Here is a 26,556-nt window from a genome sequence, read left to right as displayed (position 1 = left end):
AGATGGTAGATTGTTCAAAAAACTTGAATTTATTTAAGTTTTAATAAAAAAGCACATATTATCTACAAGTCTGATTATTTATAAAGTATCACTTTCATTAGTCTACGCGGTACTTATATCGGCGTTAAAAATATCAGACGAGTTATAATGATTCTTAATTTTATTCTTTTGCAGGAATACAAAATACTTATTTACAGATAGCTTCGTAAAGTAATAGTGGTAGATTCTGAAAAGGAATGTAGATATATTTTAGTAATAATACAATAATCGTAAATCTCTTACTATAGTAATCTAGATTAATCGTGAGCAAGAGCATCTCTTGGATCATCTTCCGAGATATTTCTTCATCGATTCGATTGTTCTAAGCTGCTAAATATCATGACGGTAATATTATTGGGTCATTTCTTGTCAGGATCGCGCACGAATAACGGTATGCAAATTGCATTTGAATTTTTCTGTCACCACAGTCTATTCGTATAATGATCCGCGGAAATATTTGACGCGTACACATAAAATAAAGGCGCTTGAAGTATATCAAATCGCTTTTATATCACCTAAATCTACATATATTTGCTAACTTTCAAATAAAACGGAAGAGAAAGAATCTGCTTACATATTTCTGAATGTAACTACGTTTGATTTGATACACACAGAGGTGTCGGATCGTTTTCTCGAATTGTTCCACGGAAGTTCTTTTCGGCGAGATTTTTTTGGCGACACGAAATGGCCCAATGGATCCAAAAGTAAAAGGTAACCGAAAAAAAATAGATCCTCTCTTTTATATAACTACGGGTCATTTTACGGCGGAGATGATGATGAAGTGCAACATATAAAAATAGCATTATTTTCTTTCATTGCTTTCATTACAGTTTGCTCAACTGTGTGCTATATGAAGTAATCTATTTTATTTGTTCTCTTTCTCTCTTTCTTGAAACGGATACACACAACTGATCTTCGTCAAACGCCTGCGCGAAACGTTTGCACGGAGATCAGTCCGGATAACATCGGGGGGTGAAGTTCCGGGTCACGCAGAGAATGAAAGTACAGGCCACCGCGATTGTGAAGCGATAAAAATTATAAATAATCTCCATCTTGGCCGCGGGGCCCGGAAGTTACCCTTCCCCCGGAGGGAAATGTTTTACATTATTCACAAACCGATCCACCGTCTCGTTAAGCCTTCCCTGAAAAAATCATCGATAGTATACAAAGGAATCGTACGCGATTATGTACGCGAGATATAGAAGACTATACTTAGGCGAATACGGCAACGAAAGTCTTGCTTTCCGAGGCACATACATGGAAAGTGCAAATTCATCGTCTTTCACTTGCTCGCGCAAAGCCAAATACTTTGGAAAAGAACACTTTAGAGCGTGCCACTCAAGAATAAAGCGATTAGCGTAGCAAATTTCTTTTCTTTTTTCTTTTTTGTAGCGTATAATCCCGATTAATCCAACCCACTCCACATCGTCTGGAGACCGAACGAAAACTTCGTGAACGCGAAACAAGTTTCGAACATTCTCGCGGAATATCTCGTAATCTTTTTTCTCTTCATTGATACTCTTCTGCGAAAGATTTTGGGTCGGCTAACTGCGATACTAAGTTAAACGTAATATCGCAACAATTTTCGAGGATGGAGAGAGAGAAATGATAAATCGTCGCTTTTCAAAAGAATTTTATGACGCCCGAATGAAGTGCCATCGTAATCCAATGACTTTATAATTATTATTGCTCTTATTGTTGCCACGTCACTATTATCTTAGTGTCACAATTACTCTGCTTGACCCTATACGCGCCGGGACTGAATAGAATGGGTGCACCGATGCATACGTTAATGTGCTCTTTTAAGAAAGACGGCTGGCTCGGGGTTTGCTCCTAGCATTTTCTTTGCAACGATGCAACGTTGGTCGCACAAAGATTACCTTGTTTCATCTCGGCCTCGCACAAAATGAGAAACATATACAACGTTACGCGGAAGCGAGATACAATGTAATTTCCAATATATCGACGCATCGATAATTGCGCACTGGATAAGGGAGCATAAAAAAAATAGCGTGCCGCAATATCCAAGGTATGAGACAAGAAAAAATATGATACGAGAACGAAGGGAAATGTCAGACTAACGTGGACTATGTTATGGCAGATATTTAATAAAATATAATAACATCGGCGATGTATATATGTACATATTACATTCTACGGAAACATGAAATAAACGGCACTACATTCGCTTAATGATAAGTACGTAAATGGATTACAAATAACAAAATAATAATAATAATAATAATAATAATAATAATAATAATCATTACTACATAATTATTTTGCACGAAAATGCGATCACCAAGAGATAAAATGTACATCATGATAAAATAGATCGTATATATATATATATATATTTATATATATGTGTCCTTCAAGCTATAAAATCGTATTGCTAGTAAAAATTGCGTTTTTTAAAACACATTTCTAGATATTATATTTCCAAAATCTGTGATTGGTGCAACTAAAATGATTCGATACTCCGTGTCAAATGTACGAAGAAAAGGGTGCCATATTTAATTATATATTTTAATAATCTCATATACCGATAATAATTAATCTCATATAGCGATAATAATTATAGCACAGTATTTTCGAGGATATTAACAACAGAATCTTTTAAGCGCTTTGATTGACCATAATCGATAATTATGGATAATTGACCTATTATTGTTTATCTTTATCTTATATCTTTATCAAGAAGAAGACATGATTCATTAAATAAAGCAAAAAAATTTTGCTTTAAAAAGGCAACTTTAAAGGGACTGCAAAATTAATTAAAAATTTCATAAAAACGTTAATACGTCGAGTTACACCAGTCTCATGCGGAAGTATAATATGCGTGTGTAAAAATATAATTAATAATAAAGTAATTAAAGCACTCGTTGAACGTGCACACAAATCATGCGACCACGTACATGACGTAATTCAAATAATACACATGTAATGTAACGTAAAATAAAATCTCTTTGGCTTTTTACACGATTGAAAAGAAATACGCTCCGCGTAAATGTACGAGGGTGTATCAGAAATTGCGCACATCCTCCCGATGATAATTCCTTTATCGCAACGTTGAAATTAATTTTCTTTTTGCACAGAAAAAGGTTGAATTGCACATCATTCTCTATCACAAATATGCGTTTTAAACACGTATAATTGCTATTCGGCTTTTAATTTTAATTTTGTTAGAGTTCGTTTAAAATTAGGTGGAAGATTTCTTTTAGAATTTGCTACCTATTCTCACGCTTGAAGCTTAAAATCATCAGAAATCTCTGTTTAACAGGGGACTTCTGATACAGCTTTATACGTATTTACATCGTTGCAAATCGTGCTTTGTCCTCACTCGTGCACAAGACAAATAAGATAGAGATTTCGCCGTGTAAAAAAAAGATGTATCCGGATAAGCTAAAGGGAATGATGGGATACGGGTGATATCTATAATCGGCTTTACCGTGCAAGAAACGTGAAAATTCGAAAGTAAGTAGGTCGTAATATTTTTGTACTTACACTCTTACGGTAATATACTAATATCATGCGTGTGACGAATAAAAATGCGATTACGCGGCCGCGATCGGATTCCCGAGACCTAGTTACGGTGAAACGAATGAAAAAACGTGATGTACGTTTAGCTACAATGGGATGAAGAATTATTGGCACACTGTCATATCGAAATAGATTGACCACTTTGCGTTGTAAAGTTCTCAGACTTACTCACTCACTCGCATTAGAGAGTTTTTGCAATACCGTGCCGTTGGATAATACGGTAAGCGCTTCAAGTCCTCCCGCCACGTTCGGCGCGAGACAGTTACGAATTGCCATGGCAATTTTTCTCTTACACTTACGTCGTTATTTACTGTACATGCAATCCGTCGAGATTAGCGTTTAATCAGGGGCTTGAAATCGGTATAATTTCGCTCGGTTTACGTCTCTCGATGCACCGTCTCGCGGAAATTGAAACCGCCGAAGATGTATACCGATTTTCAGTCCTCGCGTTCAACGTATATCGAAAGGACGCTATTGCAAAAAATGTTTCATTCTTTCTTCTCTTTCACGCTAACGTGTTATTCATTCCCTTTTCTCTCTTTCTTTCGTTCGTTCATCTCTTTTTTAACGGAAGATCTTGTGCGAACATTGCGTGTATAATCTCTGTTGGCGTCACTCACGCCCTTTGTTCTTCTTTTTTTTTTTAATGCTACAGGTACATGCGAGGAATTCGGAATTCAATCTTAATTTAATCGATAGCGGTAATTGCAATCGAGGCTCCGCGATACGAACGAGTAATGGACATGATATGTTACATGCGTTCGGGCGTGTTGTGTCTGACGTACCTTTAATTGAACGCACGTCATTTCAAAATGAAATTTATTCTCGCACTAAATGCGTCAATCTCGCGAGTTTATTGTAGATTCGGCATTGGGAAAAATCTGAATTTCAACTTTGGCTCCTTCTTCGATAGGAAGTGCATTTATACGCGCTGATAAGAAAGTGCTTGATACTGCGATGTAAACGCATTCTTTTCCGATTCAGTCTGTAGTGGATTAATATGTGATTTCATATTTTCTATATTTAGTTTGTGCGATTTCGTTATGCTGACGAAGAAACTTGGTCGAATAGAGTCGATTGTCTAAGAACAAAATTAAATTAATCCTGCGAATTCATGTCTGTGACAAAACAAGAAAGAAGACAACCTTTATACTTATTTTGTTAGTGTTTCACATCGCTTTTGAACTAGTCACTGTCACAATGATAATTTTCTATTGATATATGTTTCAAGATTTAGAGGGTGCTAATTGTCAAGCCGCTGTAATAAGAATTAATTAATCGATAAAAGTTATCAGTTCAGAAATGGTCGGCGAGCTTGATCGGCGAAGAAAGGATCGTTTCTCGAAGTTTATTCGTCACCAGATATAATACTTCTAACAAAAGTTCTTGTACCGTCGAGTAAAACGACGTGTCACCTTATATACGATTATGTTTCTGCATTCACGGGGAAATTCTATTTTGTAAATCACGTTGATTGTAAATCAACTCGGTAATATCATATAGTAATCACGCTACAGTAAATGCCGCTAATATCATCAGCGTTTAAATACGTAGTGGATATGTTTCGCGATGTGTAAATTATGAGATACGAGGTGCTTTAGTCGAATGTCGGCGTCAAATCACGGTACAAGAATTCTTTTATACCCTTTACATGGCAATTTATCGATCTAATTGATTTGTGCATCTTTGCGTTGCACGCAGGGAATATACGCTTGTTAATTTTCATTTAGTTTCTCCGATATGATTTTCGCGGATACCGATAAATTAATTTATTTCATTAACGTATCGTTTCCGTAGAGAAACATTATTGAAATATTTCCGTGTAAGAAGATCACGGATAGTAAAAGAAATTAAGTTTTTATTTAGAGAACTAAGTACTGGTGTACCAAAGTTGGAAAATGGAAATCTGAAGAGTCTCTTCGCATTTGATTTACGATAATTCTTATAAGAAAGTTATTTAATAGCAAACAATTGCGGCCTATCTTTCTCGCACCTAGGAATTTTCTTCTCTGCTATTAGCGCTTTTTCTGACCGATTTCGGAATAACGTTCCTTATTATTGCCCTACATATGCGCGACGGCGCGACGTATCGCGAAGTAAACAAAATGACAGATTGACGTCGGTTACTTGTTCCCGAGTACGCGAGAGTGTCGTTCCTAACGCAAAATGCAATCAATTGCGTCGAATGCGTAATCAATTTGACAGATCTGATTTCCTTTGAAAAATGATCACGGTACACGCACGCACATACGCACACATGCACACATCCACACAATACACATACACACACGGAAGATACGTAACATAGACTTTTCGCAGATGGCTACTCTTTTAATTTCCCGCTTTCCCTCCCTCTAACCGTAACAGTGGCGGTCGCGAGAAGACCGCGGAAGAAATTTAATATTTTCTTTTTATTTTCGGCAAAAGGATCTCCGTTGTCGCTGAAATAAACGCGTTCCTCCCGGTAATTGAGCGAAAGTGATCATTCTGAATCGGGATTCACGGTTCACAGTTCACACTTTTAAAACGATCAGCTGCGTCCGGTCGCCGGTGATGCACGTCAATGTCGATTGACGCGCACGACGACGACAACGTCCCGTTTTTTTCCGATTGATTCGCGTAGACTCACGTATCATATACGTTTCTGAGAAAAAGCTTAACATCGAGAAAAATATGAGGGTATATATTATCTCCTATGTGTGTCGTTCAGTCGAATTTGAAATAGATTATATTCACGTAATCCATTGCCACGTTACGCAGCTCGTAGTAGCACGCGAAGAGAGCGCTCTCATTCTCTAAAAAGTCACTTTTCCATTCACGAATCTCTTAGCCGACTCGGCCCTTTTTAATACTCGCGATTTATAAGACGGGGGAGCAAAGTCGGGCGCATTACCCTAGAAAGGCATACTCGCCATATTTTTTTATGCCCGTTCGGTTCGGTTCTTTTAACTCTTCAACATCGCGGCATTTACTGATTTCATTTGCATTTTAATTAATTTGATCCTCTCAGCGTCTAGCATATTCATGCAGTCGTAGCGCATAACTTTGAAGCCTACTAAAAGAGCTATGAAATTTATATACCGTTATATACATTTTATCCAGCAGTCGAGAGACTGGAATTTTGTACGTAAATCGTAAAATTATGAGATCTCGGTGTTAAAGGATCGCTAGTTTTAAATAGATTACTGAAATAATAATTTGAAACCCGTTAATCGACAATGAATACGCGCCAAATATAGAAAAATAAAATTATTAATATAAACGTAGGTAAGTGAAGTTATATTAAAGTGTGAGATCAAAGGACACACGACGTATGCCGTTCTAAGGTATTATTCCGATGAAATTATTTACAGTTTTGCATTTCGACGTGATTTGAAACGTGCTCTACGATCGCACGGAACGCGGCTGAGGACGAATAAAAACGGCCGAGCCGGCGGATAAACTTTGCGTAATAGTAGTAATAGGCCATAATCCCTAGTCGTAAAGTATGAAAAGTATCAACAAATTTGAAAAATCCTCGTCCACTCCCTTAGGCAATTATCGTCTTTCGTTATGCGAACGGGGTCGCTCGCGTTTCGCTAAAGGGACCGTTCTCTTACATTGCCTAGGAAATTTGACTTTACAACAACGCGATCGCGCCATCCACGCTACACCCATTCCCCGCGTTCCTTGACTAAAGGCGAAGAAATTGATATAATTCAATTAATAATTGACAGATAACCAATTAATACGTATAGGATGGTCCTACGGCAGAAAAGGCGTAAACTCCTAAGATTCAAACGACATAAACTTTTTCTAATTTTAACATCGCCACACGGACCATCCAGTACATTGATTGTAGTTACTTCTCGCGTGTATACCTCTTTAATCTACGTTTTTTCTCTTTTTTTTTCATCTTTGTTATAATAGAAATCGTATGTAACTTCTGTATGTTTAACTTCTCGTGCCGAATGTACTCGCGATGAGCCTCTCCGGCGATCATCTCCTCCCCGCCACCCGTCGTCCGTACATTCGGCATTCGGAGAGTACCACTCTTGCACAAGCACGATATTTATATATGCATTATTCACCATTCCGCGCGCGCACACATGGTGCCGTCATGTGCGCGCCCCGAACTGAAGATTCCGAGATCTTAAATAGTTAACAATAACATCGGCGTGAACATTGTACAGAATGATCGAATGATGCACGAGAAGCGAAACCCCGGATGGATGATTCGCGTAATCCCTGTCAACGGCCTGCATCGATGATTTGACAACGCGTCGACGAAACTGGAATTAACTGTCATTCACGCGAAATTAAAAAGTTTCCACGTTATCGTAAGCGACGGAGTCTTTAATTAAAGTATCGCACTTCTTTCCCACTTGTTCTCAGTAAGCCGAAAGTTTGTGTTGCCGGCACACGCAAGAGAAAAAAGAACGACGTTGTAACAGGAAAGGGGATAATTTCAATTAATAATATAGCTTAAAGGTCTAACACGGGTTAGCTCTGCTTTCCTCCACGTGGACGACAGTTAAGAAGGATGTTAGTACATTCGGTGCGTTAATATTAAATTAAAGCCATCGTTAAAGCCTTGCCTACGTCGTGACTTCGACGACGCGTTTTCGCTTCGAGAGAAAAAAGTCACGGTCATTATTAGGAGATAAGCCGTATAACTTTTCGTCAGATTTACGAAATACTTTCGTAAGAGAGAAAGAGAGACCCGGCTGATGTCCTTTCGAATGACTCGGGACTCTGTCTCTTTAGCGCGAAACATTCGTCACGAGGCGCCTCTCATAAAGTGAAGTATGTATGCACATAGTGGTTCACAGTTACAAAACTAACTAAATCTTACGAGATACGGTGAGCAATAATTCCAGATATGTACAGAAGTGTTATGTTACAGACGTTACGATATAAAGATATCTCCTTGACGCGCGAATGTGTATGCGCATTCGCAGTCGGAATTTTAGCTCCTCAACGTGCGACGATCGGTATCGTTTAATAATAATTTCGCCCTCTCCCCCTCGCACGGTAGTACGAATCGCCGAGGGTTCCTCTCGCGCGGATTAATCGTTATCCTGTCGCCGCAGGATACGGCCCAGTCTGTAATGTGCAGCCTTCGATTTTTGAAATTGTCTTAATAATTGATAGGCTACCCTGTTTCGTTATCATTATGAATGGTATCCCCTATGCCCGCTCTGTACATCACGACATATTTTTCAGGACACGTTTTTCTCGGTCGCACTATAATAAATCGAGGATCGCTCGCGCCGTCGATCGTTCCCGAGGAATGGCGAATGTAAGACATAATGGGGGGGACATAATTTGATAAGTCGCGTTTTTCGTAGATTTTTCAGAACGATTATTTTTTAGAACTTTAAACTTAGAGACATCTCATGGGAGATTTAATGTTGTTAAATCTGAAAATTAAATTCACCTGAATTTTTTAATCTCGCTGGTAATAGCTGGTTTCTTAAATCGTAAGTCACATATCACTTATTTTGAGGATAACAATGATACGGATAAAAGAATTAATAAAATTGCAATTCATGGCGTCGAAACGAAGAAATGAACTTATCAAATCTTTTTCTTAAATCTATGTCAACCGATCCTCGGTAACGAGCCACGGCATGTCGCAGTGAAAGCAACATATGCAATGGAAAGGATGACAACATAATGCGTTACGAGAGAGTAAAATTGAGCGCGGATCTAGTCGCGCGCTCTCGTCATTCTTCTTTTTTGGAAAAATGCATGACGAAACCACGACGCCGAAGGACATCGCGCCGTTTCGTATTTCCCGTTTTACGTTTTTCTTTTACACGTACATAATAATCATTTATCAATAGTTATTTACACGAAGCCGTCCCATCCCGCGCGAACGAGCTTATTTCAAATAGAATTCGCTTTCACGTAGTGCCATTCAAACTATATATAGGCCCTATGCTCATATTGACAACAGGTGTATAATATATTTATGTATGTATACCTAATGATTTTCGCTATCTATCTTACAAATGCGAACAGCCGCAAAACACGCGGTGCCGATTTCCTTTAGCGCGAACCCGCGCTTACTAATTACCTGTCCGTCGCACGTGGAACTTGAGGCCGGAGGAAACGCGAAGCCACGAAACTTGTCGCGATCTATCGTCGCTAACGTAAGCCACGTGGCCGTCGCGGCGTCGTCGTTAATCCTTAACGTGCGCCCTTAAGTCTGCGAATGTTGCAAGAGCACATCCCTTATAAGCTAATCTCTCATTATTTTTTTTCCCTACAAATACAAAAAGGCAGCGCGACACAGTGAACATCGGAGTGGTAGCCGAGACTGTTCTCGTTGCGGTGGGTTTGCGCCTGACATTCGTCGAGTACATATTCGATGGTGTTACCACGTGTAATGTGAACATCCCGAAACATCCCGAAACATCCCGAATGTTTTATTGGAAAAAAACCTATTAGTATAGGGGGGCACGAAAGTCAACTTTTTAATTTTGTAGCTGCGAAGGAAAATCTCCGAAGTTACTTCTTTATCATATTTTTTTTTATACTTAAACTTCATCAAGTGTACTTAAAAATTGAGAAATTATATGTGAAGTGTACTTAAAAGTTCGAGAAATACATTGTTAGAAATAATAACTGAGAGATCGAGAAAGAATACGTGAAATGCTACGAAGAAGTAATAACTACTCCCGTTGTTGCATCCTCGCTAATAAGGGCAGTGTCAGATAGAATCGTCGCGTTGTAAATGTCAAACGTAAACCCAGCTTCGGCTCACGAATTACCGGGAAAGCGGCTTCCACGATAAAGCTTCTAGCCTCGAAGAGGGTCCTCGAGGTTTCGGAAAATGACCGCGCCGTCGATCACGCCGACATATCTCCCGATATTCGGCTACCACCGCGACAGCAACAATTCGCGACGTGATTCGTTCGGACCTTCCGTCTCCCGTCGCTTTCCGCTCGAGCGAGTCTTATTAAACGCTTATTATATAGAAGATCTAAAGTACGTCAATAGAAGATTGTCGATACCGAGTGGTCTGTTTTCGCCACCGACCGAAGAGAGTACCTTCGATCCACGAACCCAACCAACATCGTCCCTCCCCCCTCGTACTCACGAATATCCTCCGAGCACTACTCACGGCGCTCTTCGTCGTCCTAAACCTAATCTTATTGACCCAAAAGGAGAGTACGTCCGTTCCCTTCGATATCGGCGTCCCTTTCGCAGCCATCTCTTCAGCGTGCGTTCATCATCGCGCAGCGAGATAGATTTGATTTCGATTGATGCAATCTTAGCGCAAGCGTATCATTAAACGCGAACGAGTCGCTCGTCGACGAAGGTTTCCTCGTCGATACCTTCCTTCCTTCGCGAGAGAGTCTCCGCGTCATCTCGAGTCTTTCAAGTGTCCCACGTTCCTTCGCAACCCTCTTGCCGAAATCGACGAACTTGGTCGGCGCAAAGCCGATCTTCCTCGCGTTAAACGACGGTGGAGGATGTCCTTCGATCGTTGCTCGACGAAGCTCCAAGACTCCACGCACCGAACGTTTCCCGCGCGCCCTTCCAGCCAACACTTTCGGGAATGTATTTCATCTCTTGGTAAGAGGCAGCTATTCCATCCCGAGCGCGTCCTGGGACTGGCCTTAGAATGTCGACTGTGGTCTGCGCCGTTCCTCCGTAATCCCTTCTCTTCGTCAGCAATCTCGTTGTAACGTCCGGTTGCGTTTTCCTCAAAGTCAAGTCCGATTGCCACGGGCTGCTCGAGGACCTGGACCAAGTTCTAGACCCGTCCGTCGAATTCTCGCGTCCATCTCGATAATGATGATGATAACGATGATGCCAGACTCTCTCGTTGATTCGCTTACCGATCTCGTATTGGACGCCCGCGTGACGTTGTCGCACGAGTTCTTGATGATCTCTGCTGGCCCTTTGCAACTGCCGAAGCACCAGCTCGATATATTTGAGCGCCTCGCCATTCTCCGCCATTCGTTGTGCTCGGCCCGTGACCCCGCCGTGACCCCTGCTGCCCCAGCTGCCCTGCGACCTTCGTCCCACAAGTCGCTCGCATTCCGCTCTATAACGTTCCGTGTCGTGAGCGTGGCGGGTCTCGTCGTAACGACATTGACTTTGTTCCGATACATCAACGAGACGTCGCGCGTCGCGCGTCGTCGATCTTAGCGTAGCCGGGCGCGGACCGAGCAAGTAGCGGGGCGTCTCGAGGGTACGGCCGAGTTCGAAGGTGGTTTCAGTTAGGCCCGAGTATCGACGGTTCTAATTCGGATAGATCCCCTGGCCTCATACGTGCGTCGCTAACGTGCCCACCGCGGATGTGCGCTTCACCGTCGCCATGGCCCCGTTTGGACCGCCGGTGATGTAATGCGCTGACAATGGGGCCTACAAAACAAAAAGAAACGCAGGATCCTGAGTCACATTATCGACCATTGAACCCGCTGGTATCCTACAGATACTACTTTGTTTCTAACTACGATATATTCTCTTAGTTAAATTTAAGAAAAAATATAATTTCTTTTATTTATTTATTTTAAACCTTTTTTGAATCGAGAAAGATACTTGTTAATTAAAGATATGTACATAGACGTGCAAGTAAAAAATGCGAGTAATGCTGAATTAATTGCTTGATAAGTTTGCTGAATAGAAGATCAATTACTGATTCTACAGATTTTGATTTTCTAAAATCAAGATTATATCAATTATAGAGAAAATTATTAAAGAATATAAGTAAAATTATTTTCTTCCTCCTCTGAGAAATTTTGTATGCTTTTTCGTACATGTATAAAAGTTGAAGTACCATTAATATATTTTTATGATAACACACATATTTAATTACACCATCTCCATAGAAACATAAAACAGATATTCTAGCTAATGTTTCCATCTATATCCATTAAACTATAAAGCCTCAAATAGTGCAAAGATTGAATTATACAGTATGAAAACGAATAATATGCGAGCGAAAAAGTGATAAAAGCCATATTTTTTCTCATTTCGGGAAATAAAAGGATTTGCGAAACTGCGTAATACGAATTTCAGCTACGTTATTATGGTACTTTTTCTACGATTCTAGAAAAAAATTGAAAATTTTACGTTTTTGCCATAGTGACTAAACATTGCACTTTATCAAATGTGTGACATTATTACTGGTTTATATCATTATTTCGCTCAATAGCTCGTACACTACACTACGCTGCCTGTTTTTCACTCCGTTTGCCTCGATCATAAACATACACGTATAATCAGTATGCTTATAGTTAAATAAAAAAATGTAAGTGAAAAATAATAAATCACTATTGCGAATTTTGTCTAATAAAAGTTACAGAAATAAACAACGTAGAAGGACAAAAAATAAATCAATTTTATCATAATCTATGCGCATCCGCGTAATTACCAAAACCCATATTAATATGCATATATCCCTTAATACCGCGCTTATATGCTCCGAGATTAAATCCGGACCGTCGATGAAACTCAACCGTGCTTAAAACACAACTTACCTGACTACCAGATTTTTAATTTATTTTTCTTTTTTCAAGCGGAGCTTTTTTCCTTTACGTATCTTACGCGAAGGCATGCGATGCAGAGAACAGGCAAAAACAATTTACAGCAGAAATTTACGTGCGTCGGGGAATTGGAATGGGGCCGTACGGGAAAGGATTAGCGTTGCAAAATGAAAGTAGCGCGCGCGCAGTTGCAATGGCTTTGCAATATTGACAGTTTGCTCCCGATCTACCCCAAGTTGCACGAAGCACCACAGCACTACGGCGTCGGCGTAACTACGTTTAGGAATTTGACATACATTTCACTTTGTACCAACCTGCGGGCCAGCGCCGTTCAAGGTATTCAAGCTATTCATTCTCATTGCCTGCGTGTACGGCGGCGGTGCCGGCGTGACTCCCGGCACGGCTGTGTGCGGCGCGTGTCGGAGCTGCTCGGCCGCTGACATTCTGTATTCGTTTGTAAGAAAGAAATGCAGCGTTAGTGACGGGAAATCGGACTTTTTTCCCCGTGTCGGAATTTAAATCGCGGAAAGAGAAGAGAGCGCGAGAAAACAGGCATGCAAACAGTAACTGAATCCGACTCGTCGCGGTTTCGTTCCTGTACCAGGTGTCACGAGTGCTTCAACGTTTCTTTGTTATATGAGCATCGACGCATCGTCGAATATATTCTCATACGTTTGTCGTTTATCGTATCGTATCGTATTGGCCGATTAATGATTAATAGCTGACACTTTGACGCTTAATAAAATTGCAGAGTAATAAGCAAAGTTTGTTCGTAAAGTGTGATACGTTAAACTTTAGTTATAAAACATTGCGCTCAACGTTGCTTATTTTATCTTTGTTACAAATGAAACTTATAATTATCTTAATAGATATCACGTATTTTTCAAAATTTTACTTTAAAAATATACCAAATATTAATTAATATATATTTAAAATATTTATGCTACTTTTAGCGTAGAAATCGATCGCGCGTAAAAAAGAACAGAAAGGTGGTATATTCAGATTTTGAAATTGAATCACTTCAAGAAAAGTATCTCAAAGTTCCGTCAGTCACATTTACTATTGCAAAGCGTTCCTCTCTGATATCTCTTCCTATTTCGAAAAAGGAAATTTTCAAGAGACCTCGACGTTGACAGCTCTCGGTCAGCTTTTATCCTACAACTACGTTATAACGCGGACATGAACTGAAACCATAACGAATTCACTCTTCGTTTCGGTCCTCGAGCCGAAGGAGTCGCCTCGTCTCGGCCTCGTACTCGAGTCCGACGCGAAAGGAGTCTTGGATTCTGGGTCTGAATTGAAACAAAACATGTGAAGTTGTTGCTGTTTGCATCCTTGGCGGAGGAAGGTAAACAGAAGGAAGCGAAGGCACGTATGAACCAGATGCGGGTGGCGAAACGTGGACTCGGGTATCTAGACACAATGGTGAGACGCTTCGAGGTCATCATCCGCTAGGAGAGTATAAAATTTTGAAAGGAGGGCCGCTGAATTGCTGAAACGCAACGAAACAAGAATTTTAAGAGCTCGGGAAAGCAGAGAGAGAGAGAGAGAGAGAGAGAGAGATCCAAATTCAATGTACAGTCGCAGACGGAATTTACGCGATCCTTGAATAGAATTTACGTTCTGTTTTTTTCCCCCAAGCAAATTTTTTCCTTCCCCTCTTCTTGCTTGATTTTTTAATCATCGTGCTTCCGTAATATTTTTAAGGCAGGCGAGCATTTCCCGGAGCTCGCGCGAGGCGCAACCGCGCTTCGCTCTCATATCTAATTTAGCCGTTCGCGACGGGCGCATTCCCGGCACGTACGGCGTGAGATTCTCGCGCACGGGGATGACAAGCGTTGCGCGACGTATACGTAAACGGAACGTGATGTCACCTAAGGTATCCGCGGCCGATCAATGACACGAGCCAATTAAAATTAGTCCGAGGCATCCGCGCGCGAGCTCCGATCCAAGATTCTCGGGACTATGTTGACACCCTCAGAAATTTTGGAACTTTGATCGAGCGTCAACGAGCGTTATTTCCTTGGCTTACATGGAGAAGGAATTATGTTGCACTAGAGATACACCGGGGCTATCGTTCTTGCAGATTATCTCACGCATCTGGAGTCGAAAATTTTTAGAAAAATTTTAACTATCGATTTTAATTATCGATTAGATAATAATTAATAATAAAATAGTAAATCCTTGTTTTCCTTCTGGCTTACCTGAGATAAGGGTTGCCATATGTCGCGGAAAATCGCGGATCGATCGGCGTCGTCTGCGGAGTCGTGCTGCCCAGGTTGGCCGAGCTGAGTCCGATTTTTTTCGATGATAGGATACCGCCCGAGGATATCCTGCTCAAGGACTCTCGCGAAGCGCCCATGCTCTGTGTCGTTGGTGGCATATAATCGCGAGTGTAGTCAACGTATGGCACGTAACCGTTGTTGTTACTGCCATCCTACGGAAACAAACGCAACGTCTCAATATTGAATAGATTTTAATATTGTTTTTATTGGATAGATAAGACAAATAACGAGGAATATCTCTGTGTAAAAAAGTCTATTCTCAGATAAATGGATCTTTGTTCTTCGCACTTTTTCAAGCGGTATCTCACAGTCGTTAAAGTATCGAGCGCAAACGTACTCTAAATCCACTTACGGTATTCTTCGGCGGGAAGGAAGGCTCGGTATAATCGGCGCTGTAACGATAACCGGATAATGGATTCGGCACTGGTCCAGCAAGCGCCAAGGCATTTACTCCTCTGGTACTTCCTTCGCCTTCACTGTCAAGGGCCGTGACACTTTCCGCGTTGCTGACACTGGACCCCGCTCGGATGTCCGCTTTGACATCCGAGAGGTTGCTGCTCCTATCGCTTTCTCTGTATCGATCCGCGTTAGAATCGGTTTCCTCTGTATGAATTAGAAAAAAAAGATTGCAATCGATGCACACGCAGGTGTCTTAAAAAAATTTAAGAATATTAATTTTTAAAACGTCGAAAAAGAGCACGTTAACATATTTATTGCAAGGCAGAATAAAAGTTAGATTTTAAAGAGCTATTCCAAGTATTATATTGGATATTACTTTCTATTGTATTGGGTGTAACATTCATTACTTTAAAACAATTAAGCTTACTACAACTTGTATATTATTGGCGTTATAGGTAATTACTTACGCATATCAGTCTCTTGATTTTGCGCCGTTCGCGGTCGTGGCTGCTTAATACGATCGCGACATTGTAGGATGAGTATGACTATTATGCCAATCAGGATCATGCAGACAACCAGTCCGGCGATGATCAAGATCAGTTGCCAATCGACTGGAATCAACGCTAAGCGTCATGGCTGGTTAAAATCTCGTTTGCCAGATGAAGAGCGCGAGGCGCGCTAGTTATTAATATACGCATCGTCGCATGAAAAGTGGCACGAGTCAACAACATCAAATTCCAGACGTCTCTCTCGAATAACAGCAATGCGTATCCGCGTGTCACGTCGTGCTATTTTACTTGCAGATTAAGCGTAAATATTTATTTATTTTCACTCATTAAATTTATTTTCACGATTTATGCTATAATAAATTCGAGACTCGTGTTTTTTTTAACTTGTGTCACTTTTTGCAGAAATGTTTCTATACGCTCCCAAGTTTTCCTTTTTTTTTTTAGAATTAAGTCGACAGAAATTGGATAGTGACTCGAACAGCTTACAACGTTTGATGTACGTTAACAGCGAGTCATTTATCGGAGGCAATTATTTGACCGTGGGTAGTAATTAAAGTAGTTTGCAAATCATTAACGAGAGAGCTAGCCGCGCAAATGAGCCGATCTAGAATCTCTCTGATCTTTCAGAAGCGCGGATGGCGATAAAGCGTTCCGCCGTGGACGTACATATTATTCTTACAAATTGTGATTTTCCGGAGCATCGTAAACGCGTATAAAAGCCTCGGTACAAAAGAATTCAAATTATTACGCCGGTAAAAAGGTATATTCCGCTGGCTTCTGCTCAAAAAGTCTACGAGATAGTTACGGACGTTATATCGTGACAAACAACAATGTAAATTCCGGAAAGTGGAAATATCTTTCTTCTGCGTAAACAGCGGTAAAAACATTTCGTGTATTCCGATAAATATATAATACACACAGTGATATAGATTCAGACATTTAAATATCTCATTTACTTGGCTTTTAAATATAAGCGCGAAATATCTATTTCACCGGCTTTATCTCGGCGAGTCTAGGTATATGCGGTAAGAGACTCGGGCAATATATTTCAACTCCCTAATCATTCTTAAACTACTTTACATACTTTCGATCTGTTTGGAAAGAGCGAACCGATTTATAACACGCCGCCGTCTACGTCCATTAGACCTACATCTGTTTCCGCGAATTTTATATATGATCAAAGAGAAGAATAGATAATTCACGTAGCTCCATTATTTTAATGTTATAAAGGTTTCTTATGTACGCCTATCTTTGCTCTATTATCATAAGTGTTTCCTCGAGCAATATTTAATATTTAAAGTCGATTCTGTCTCAACAAAAATATCAGGATTGTTAACAAAAGATATTATATCTCTTGCGCTTTTGAGAGAGGCTTTTATGCATTTAGAAAATATGAATGGCCGCTGTAAAACGGACGTGTACTTATATCTTGTGTACGTAGACACATATATTCTCGTCGAGTTACAATTAGCTCGTATTGTTTGCTTCCCGCGCAAACACGGCTTCTCATAATCGTTAATATCATGATCGTAAAATTAGAACTTTTTCGTTTCTAACGATATCGGTTTTAATATATCCTTCTTAAGTTTTTAACGAGCGCTCGTCGAGATAACACGGGCGTGAGTTAAATTTATCCTCTTTGAATATACGTCTTTAAAATTATATGTTTTAGACAGCGGTACACTCTTTAATCACGGGGGTTTTTACAACGAGACGGAACGTTTCGATCAATGGTATTACTTCTTGCCCCAGAAATGCGCTACTATTATCGAGATTAGAGAAGACGATAATTCGTTTGACTATATTCCCGTTATATTTTGATATGAATATCAAGATTGATTCGCGCGCGCTCGACATTTTACTACAATTTTTTATTCGAAATATTTTAACAATATTAACACTTCGTCAACGGGGGCCAATACATTTTACATACGCGAGTAAACATTTATAATTTTTACATTGCAAACTATATATTCGTAAGCTTTCGAAAAAGTTAGAAGAAGAGGCAAAGGGGGGGGAAGGTAAATTTTTTACATATTAATAAATATGAATAAAATAGTTAATGATTTGCGGCTTCGTGTCTTTGTCGCGACAAATGCGCGATGTATAAGAAAACAACGGTTCATACGAAGTTTTATGCGTCCCCGTCGGTGAAGTGTTAATATCCTCTCAGCGTTTTAGCAAAACATCGCGTTGCATGAAATTAGCCGCGATGACGTGTCGAATTTCGCTAATCACCGGCCGCGGTACGTGGTGCGCGCGCGAGCGAGCGAGCGAGCGAGCGCGCCCCCCCGGGTGCATGTCGAATGGCAATCGCCGCGTATTCTCGCGTCTTTTCACTCGTCCCGGGTAAACCTAACGTAGAAACGAGCATCGGGAATGTCGGGAGTCGGACGATTATCTATTATTCGGTTCATGCGATCGCTATTAACATGTCTCTCGATTCTCGCGCCCGTCGCCCGTCGCGTTCGGCTAGAGAATCTCGCGAGAAGTTAACCGCGGTCATGATCAAACTTCCCTAATCGCCCACTACGCACTACGCCTTGCGCGCTACTCGGAGCATGTCGGATCGCAGCCGCCCCGTGCGTCCCCGCATCTTTTTATCCGTCCCCAGGTAAACCTCGCGTACAAACGAGTATCGGGAGTATCGGATCTAGTGACGGGCGATCACCTCGGCGTGTTAATTGACCCGCGCGATCGCGATTAGCACGTCTCTCAGGCCTCGAAATCGGCGCCCGTTCCCGTCGGGAATTTTTTCTGGAATGTACGAAGTTAGCCGCGGTCACGTTGCCGAGTTTCCTCAACCGCCTAAGTACGCCATTACGTGTTGCGCGTCTCGCGGAGTATGTCGGGTCGCAGCCGCCCCGCGTCCCCGCATCTTTTTATGTGTCGCAGGTAAACCTCGCGTACAAACGGGTGTCTGGGGTACCGAATCTAGTGTCGGGCGATCGTCTCGGCGTGTTAATTGACCGGTGCGATCGCGATTAACACGTTTCCTGGGTCTCGAAACCGGAGCCCGTTGGAAATTTTTTCGAGAACGCACGAAGTTGGCCGTGATGACGTGTCCAAATTTCTCTAATCGCCCAGTACGCATTGCGCGCTACTCCGAGTATGTCGAATCGCAACCGCCCCGCGTCTCCGCATCTTTTTATCCGTCTCAGGTAAACCTCGCGTACAAACGAGTGTCGGGAGAATTGAATCTAATGACGGGCGATCATCTCGGCTTGTTAATTGACCCGCGCGATCACGATTAGTACGTCTCTCGGGTCCCGAAATCGGCGCCCGTTCCCGTCGGGAATTTTTTCTAGAACGTACGAAGTTAGCCACGGTGACGTTGCCGAGTTTCCTCAACCGCCTAAGTACGCCATTACGCGTTGCGCGTCTCGCGGAGTGTGTCGGATCGCGATCGCCGCGTATCCCCGCGTCCTTTTGCTCGTCCCAAGTAATTCTCGCGTACAAACGAGTGTCGGGGGTATCGAATCTAGTGACGGGCGATCGTTTCGTCGTGTTAATTGACTCGCGCGATCGCGATTAGCACGTATCTCGGGTATCGAAATCGACGGCGTACGTTCTCGTCGTCGGGAATTTTTTTGGAACGCACGAAGTTAGCCGCGGTCACGTAACCGAGTTTCGCTAACTGCCTGCCGGGGTGCCGGGACATATTGCGCGCGAGCCCGGAGTCCGAACAGTCCGATGTGGGCAGGATTCGCTTCGCCGGGATCTCGATACTTACGTCTCTCGTATCTCCGCTCGTCCGGCGAGCATCGCGAGTGCCATTCAGCTGTCGAGGATCATCGAGGTGATCATCGAGGATCATCGAGCGCGTCAAAGGAGGCATCGAGCACGACAAGGAACCGTCGCCGACGTGGATCAATGGAGGCGAATACTCGCGCGCGTCTAGAATGTTCGGGTAACGGCCGGTGCTCCCCGTCAGCCATGATTGCTCGCGGCGCGCGTCTTCCCGGAATCGCGCGATGCCCGTCGCTTCTCGGAATTTCGCGCCGCGGCCGCCTCGAAAACATTTGGACGAAAAAACGTCGCGCGACGGGAGTACGGGAGTCGGAGTCGGGAGTGTCGCACGAATGTACCGGGCGATCAATCAGTGTTGGTAGGTCGGTTATTTCGCTCAATCGCGATCGATAACGAGTGAACCGTTTCGCTAATATATATGCGCGTATTGTATTCGCGAATCGCGAGTGATTTCCGATCGCGGAGTGCATTGAGGGATTGCGTTTCAACGAGGGAAGCTGCGATCGCGTCGCTGTGAATAATCGTGAGTATATATATAAAGTTTAAATTTAACACACACACACACACACACACAGATAATAGGTACATTTAGCGCACCTGACGATATGTCTATCAACTAAAAACTAAAGATAAAATTACTCGCTTTCGAGGAAAAAATCGATATGTAATTAAAACAATTTTTAGAAAAAATAATTGATTAAATAACTTTTCAGGTATAAATAAGAGGATCGTGGGCAACATCGAAAAATCACCGTCGCGTTTCGACGAAGCTGCATTCACGTCGCTGTGGATGATCGTGAGTTATATATAAAGTTTAAATTTAATACGGATAATAGGTACATTTGGCGCACCTGACGATATATCAACTAAAGATAAAATTACTTGCTTTCGAGGAAAAAATCGATATGTAATTAAAATAATTTTTTGAATAAATAATTGATTAAATAACTTTTCAGTTATAAATAAAAGAGATTTTGATAAATAGAATTGTGGAGAGATACAAGAGAAAGCAAAATTTAATTTTAGCTAATTTTAGGTTTAAAACGTTAAGGATCGTCCAATTTTTGACGAAATAAAATTGGAATTCGGATTAATAATTTTTTGCGTAACAAGAGATTTTTACCTGGGAGATACTAACAATAAATGATTCACTTGACATTTCTATAGATCGTAAAAATATATGTAATTTAATAAATTAGCCAAAAAATATTGGAATATAGCATCGCATAAAGTTACATATAAAAAATATGAAATATTTAGCAGTGATATCGAGATTAAATCTTCGCGGAGAGGAAAATTCACTCTGCGGCCCTCGACAAATGGTATCGCTTCCCCTCGCTAAACGAACCTATTATCCGACAATATGTACATTCGAATTGGCAAAATCTTGGGTAGCTTATCTAGAGATGAGAGGCGCGCGATCGGGCGAGAGCAAGAGAGAGTAATCCGCCGTCGGATATCAAACACTTACTGTGCGCTGTCAGTTTGATGATGACGGAATCCGTGCCGAAGCTGTTCGTAACCGTGCAGTTGTAATCCCCGAAGTACGTCGATATAGGATCCAGCAGGGTGACAGTGCTGACTACTCTCTCGGCCGCGTATTCCTCTTGCACGTAGAACGGCGTATTGTTCGACGTGAAATTGAGCTCGCGGCCGGCGAAGCTCCACACCACCGATTCCGCTTTTGGCACGGATATCGCGGTGCACTTAACCTGGGAAGCAAATCGGGGGAAAAACGTCCCGGTTGGAATAAAAAAAATTGCGGTTAAGCGGGAGTCCCTTCCCACCCCCCGACCCCGACCCCGACCCCGATCCCGACCCCGCCATCGCCGTTCCCCGGTCTTTCACCCTCGTCAACCTGGGCGATCCGCGCGGCTCTTCTGTCTCTTCTAAAAGTGTTTCAAGCATCGGCGGAGAGAAAAATGTGGGAATTGCGATCGCGCGATCATCGTGAGCCCCTGTGTCAGCGCGAGGACACACGTATGTACAATATGGGAGCGTTGGCGAAACGCTTGGACGAGCTTCGAGTGCCAGTTTATCTGAATTCGAAACACGGCACGAAAATTCGTATATCGACGGGCGCCTTTTTCAACCGGAGATTGAAACCGATATAATTTTAATGAATTTTGGATAAACGTTATCTTATTACATTAATTATTACGCAAATTAAATAGCTATTGCTTGATCGAGATATACTTATCACGCTTCGGCAAAAACTTGCGGAAACGCAGTTATTTCTGGACAAACTTGATACAAATTTTTCTCCGCGTTTCGACGCGAAAACGTTTATCGAGGCCGCTCGGAGCGAATCAACACTCCGTACGTTGACCGCCCTACAGATTTTCATATTTTCATGTCGCGGATGAAGTTAAATTATCCAGAGTAAATTATACTGAGTGCTTCCTGATAACTGCCGCGTCCCCGGCTGAAAAGATCTTTCCGGCGGCGGGGTGCTTCGGTGAAATAATAATTCATGATATACACGCGGGCGCGCGGGCCGGGCGGGACGGCACTCAAGAAAATTACGCGCGGGTCGCGCGTTTCTTTTCGCTAGACAGTCGCGTCTGTACATGATACTTGACGATTCCACCGATCGCGGGTCAAAGAACGTCGCCCCCGAGAATATGTGTGTACGCACCTTGACCACTCCCTCGTCGGGCACGTACTGGATCCTTTGCGACACTATGCTCGGCGGGGCGCGAATGTAGATGTTGGCATGGCCGGTTAATTCCGGAAAGCCCGGCACACGGGCCTTACAGTAGTAACGACCGGCGGTGTCGGGGCTCACAAAGACGCTTATGTTCGGACTGGTGGCGACCGTTCGCTCCGAATCCTCATGGTACCACAGAATCTCCGGCGTCGGATTCCCGTCTACGTCGCACTGCAGGATCTCCGTCGCGCCGTAATGCGTTTCCACGGAGAGCGGCGGGTGCCGAAATTGCGGGCCGTCTGAGGAAATTCAATTTTAACCCCCTCTCTCGGGTCAGCTTGCGCGAAAATGAACTCGCGCGGGGTGGAAGAGAGAAAAAAATGTTACTTCCTTACCCGCGCGTCTATTCCGGCGCGGCTTATTTCGAGAGAGAGCGCGCGCGCGCGCGCGCGCGCGGCGCTCTATATTTTATATCGTTACCGCGATTGCTCCTTTAACACGCTTGTAAGGTACCGGCTTTACGGTAAAACGAAATTCTCTCTCAGCACGGTTTCGAGCAGCGCGCGTGCGGAACGCGCAGCGCACTATTTTATTCCTTTGCGCGATTGTATTTTCAGACCGCTGCGAGTTGAAACAGTATCATTTTTTTCTTTCGTACGGAATGAACGTTCTTGGAACTCTCCGGAATTCTTACGTGATCGCGAAATTTAATTTAATTTTTCAGCGAAACGAAAATCTGAAATCTCGTATATGATAGTCCTTAAAAAAATTATCAATCCCCGCTGCTGTTATTTCGTTATTACGGGAGTAATATTAATTAAGTTTCTCGCGCTTACATCTTATATCCAAGGTTTGGCTCTCCTCGCTCTTGCCGACTTCGTTCGAAACCTCGCACTTGACGGTCGCGTCGTGCAGCTCGCGGGTAGCGTTGTGAATAATCATCTCCGTGGTGTAGTCCCCGATCACCTTTTTCTTGTTGATAAACCACCTGGAAGAGAAAAGCGAAATAAATGTCGTTTAAAGAGGATGGTCTAAAGTTAGCGTCTCCTCTCTGCATAATAATTCGACCATTGGTGGGTGCAATGAGCCGACGTTGTCGATCAAAAACTCATGGGATTATCAGGCATTTTTCACAACTCGAGTCTTCTCCCTCCACCGTTTTACAACTTTCCCGCGTCATCTCCTATCCCGGATCAATACGACTTTTTAATAACGCGGTGCATCTAAACGATTACTTCTCTGTGACTGATGCCAGAGCCGTTTTTTTTCCTACCGATTTTGCATTGTATATTTCACATCGTACATAAAGGGCATCTCGAAATTAATATGCAGTTAGTGTACGAAATGTGTACATGGTTTTCAATTGGGTTTCTTTTTAAATGTAACTGGATACCTTTCTTACATTTCAACATTTGACATTTCGGTAATCTTAAGTTAAAACTTTTATAAAGTTAATTAAAAATCAAATGTGAAAAATAGATCTTGCAATTAACATTGGTTCGTATTTCTCAAATGTCATTTTACTTTCGATCGCTCCTAATCGAAATATGATTAATCTCGCAACGTTTGCGATGTCGCGAGAGGTCGATTTTGAATTAATCAAGGCGGACTTGTAAAGTTGGTTCGGGGACGTTTTGTACACGTGCTTTATGACGTTTCCTTACCGCGAAGTACTCCGCCACTCGACTTTTGCCAACCGAGGCGTCCTCACGAAGGATCCGAGCGATTTATCTCGAGCATCGTTTGGCCGCACAATCGAGGAAAAGAGTCTCGGCGTCGTCGTTTCGAATGGTAATAAACGGGAGAGGGCAGGCTGCGCTTTTCACAGCGACGAAACGGCCTTCGCGTACAATCAGCGAAAAGGCGAGAGAGCGAGAGAGCGAGAGAGCGAGGGAGAGTGAGTCGAATCGAACTGGAACGACGACTTACCGAGCTCGTGTGTCTCTAGGCAAGAGAGACCCAGAGAGTAGTGCGCCATCCTTCGCCTACCCTCTACCACCCTCCTTTCGCGCGCCCTTCACCCCTCGCATCGCAATCGATTTTATCGGAGCCGTAGAGCCGTCCGACAGACAATTTACCTCGCAAAGATGCCGGCAAAAGCGCTGTGCAACGTACATTCGCGCGAATACTGTGCCATAACGACTCGATAAACATCCAAGTGTCTGTAGGTTATCTCGTACCTTCCGGTAAAGTTTCAACTCTTCCGCGTATGCATCCATAGAGTGTGTGTTCGAGAAAGGCGCGATCTAACTTTAGGAAGATATTTTACTCGCAGCGAGATTGAAAGAAGTTTTATGAATCCGCCAATATCTTCCTATTTCGAGTTGTAATACGTTATATGTGTTTTGTCACCGGAGGGGGTTGTTTCTCGTCTCTAGCGCGAGTGGAATACGTCTCGAGAAACGAGTTTTTTTTCAGTTTGAAAAAACAGTTTGTCCACGTGCTCCGACGTGCGCGCCTATTTCTTTCTTATTCATAATTTATTCATATGCAATAATTTGCACATGAATAAATTATGAATAAGAAAGAGCAGAAAATTTAGTCTCGCGATGAATAGGTAGATAGGTAGATATTTTCTGTACCACTTCATTTTCTGTAACCTGCGAATTTATTAAAGTGATTTTGATCACGGAAATAACGCAAAATTAATTAGTATCCGAAATTAATTAACCCTACGAATTAACTTATCTCGCGCATCTGACTTCCTACATTTCCTTGAATATTGTACAATCCTTTCTCCGCACCACTGTAATGAGATCGTGCAAAAACTGATACGATAGCGCGGGCTTTGTTACTTTTATTGTCTCGCTGTTTAACGCCGCGCGAAAGCATCGAAAATCACGTCGTCGGACTCTCGTCTCTCCCTCTTCCTCAATTTTCACTTGTATTCGGACCTTTTTTACGGACGGCGACGACGACCGTTGTAAAAGCTATAAAAAGCTGCGGAAGCTATAAAAGCTGTTAAAGCGACTGGTAACTAACGTTCGTTATCGTCAATACAATATGGTCCTCTGGCTGCTCTTTACTCGTTTCTCCGTCTATCCTATACCCGTGAAGTCCCATAAGCGGATCAAGTTTCTTTTTTTCCACGGAGCTTTAACACACACATTACCTACGCCTGGAAAAGATCTGTCGCAACTAAAAAAAAAAAAAGAAAGAAAATGATTTTGAGCTTTTGTATCCGTGTAAAAGCTGCCCGTTCAGTTTATATACAGGAAAAGAACCGCAATTTAAATCTCAGTCCTCGCAAAAAATTATCGTAAATCGAAATCCTTTTGTTTCTATCTTTACATTTAAGTTAATTTACAAAACTCTCGCGGGATGAAATACAACGACGTAAAAGAACGTCGGAGAGCCACGTTGCGCGTCAATACTACACGCTAAATGTTCGAAACTCTAAAAAGAGAAACCTGGTTTGCAAATTGCGGTAATGTTTTTTTTAGATATCCAATCTGCCGCTTTCTCGGGGGGTGATATTTTCGACGAGCCGATTTAATTCGAGCGACCATCCGATAATCTCGTAAATTAATACAGCCGCGTTATTCGGGGCGAGCGCGGTGTCCTTTTTTTCCCCCGGCGGGATGTTGCGTAACGAATAATTTAAAAGCAATCAAAGCGGGGGCCCGCTAGGCGAAACCCGCAAACGCGCTGCACGTTAACACGTGCGCGCGCAACACCGTCCTGAATTTGACATTGTCCTCTTTGTAGAGACGGATATCGATCATCCGCCTTCTCTTTGTCGCTCGTAGCCAATGTACGAACAACGCGACTCACGTTTTGCTTACGCGCCCTCGCGTGCTCGTTCGCGCCGACGGCGTCGCTCACCTGTAGCGACATGATGTCGTGAGAAACTATCGATATTTCGGGGAAACTTTGAGTAGTTTAAGGCTCACTGG

At 42.5% G+C, this 26,556-nt stretch overlaps 1 protein-coding gene and 1 long non-coding RNA gene across 2 annotated transcripts in view; one reads left to right on the top strand and one right to left on the bottom strand.

Annotated features, from left to right (window-relative positions):
• Window positions 1–142: 142 nt before the first annotated feature.
• LOC139768304 (irregular chiasm C-roughest protein) overlaps window positions 143–26,556 on the bottom strand; it is a 132,513-nt gene continuing 106,099 nt past the window's right edge. Inside the window, exons 6-13 of the mRNA XM_071698361.1 lie at window positions 23,497–23,648; window positions 22,649–22,959; window positions 21,482–21,722; window positions 16,219–16,374; window positions 15,705–15,955; window positions 15,272–15,504; window positions 13,382–13,511; window positions 143–11,943 (exon numbers count right to left, since the gene is read on the bottom strand). Of these exons, the coding sequence (XP_071554462.1) occupies window positions 11,845–11,943; window positions 13,382–13,511; window positions 15,272–15,504; window positions 15,705–15,955; window positions 16,219–16,374; window positions 21,482–21,722; window positions 22,649–22,959; window positions 23,497–23,648 (1,573 nt within the window). The 3' untranslated portion in view covers window positions 143–11,844. The remainder of the gene's footprint in view (window positions 11,944–13,381; window positions 13,512–15,271; window positions 15,505–15,704; window positions 15,956–16,218; window positions 16,375–21,481; window positions 21,723–22,648; window positions 22,960–23,496; window positions 23,649–26,556) is intronic.
• The window catches only part of LOC139768328 (uncharacterized), a 126,121-nt gene continuing 117,968 nt past the window's right edge, over window positions 18,404–26,556 (top strand). The window contains exons 1-2 of the long non-coding RNA XR_011717334.1: window positions 18,404–20,533; window positions 20,724–20,806. This is a non-coding gene — a long non-coding RNA (uncharacterized lncRNA). The remainder of the gene's footprint in view (window positions 20,534–20,723; window positions 20,807–26,556) is intronic.

Source organism: Temnothorax nylanderi, unplaced genomic scaffold (genome assembly GCF_030848795.1).
Source record: "Temnothorax nylanderi isolate EJ_2023f unplaced genomic scaffold, tnyl_v1.0 TNYL_tig0015_pilon, whole genome shotgun sequence".
NCBI lineage: Eukaryota > Metazoa > Arthropoda > Insecta > Hymenoptera > Formicidae > Temnothorax > Temnothorax nylanderi.
Note: the sequence above shows the minus strand (reverse complement) of the source record. Positions and strands in the feature narration are given on the sequence as shown.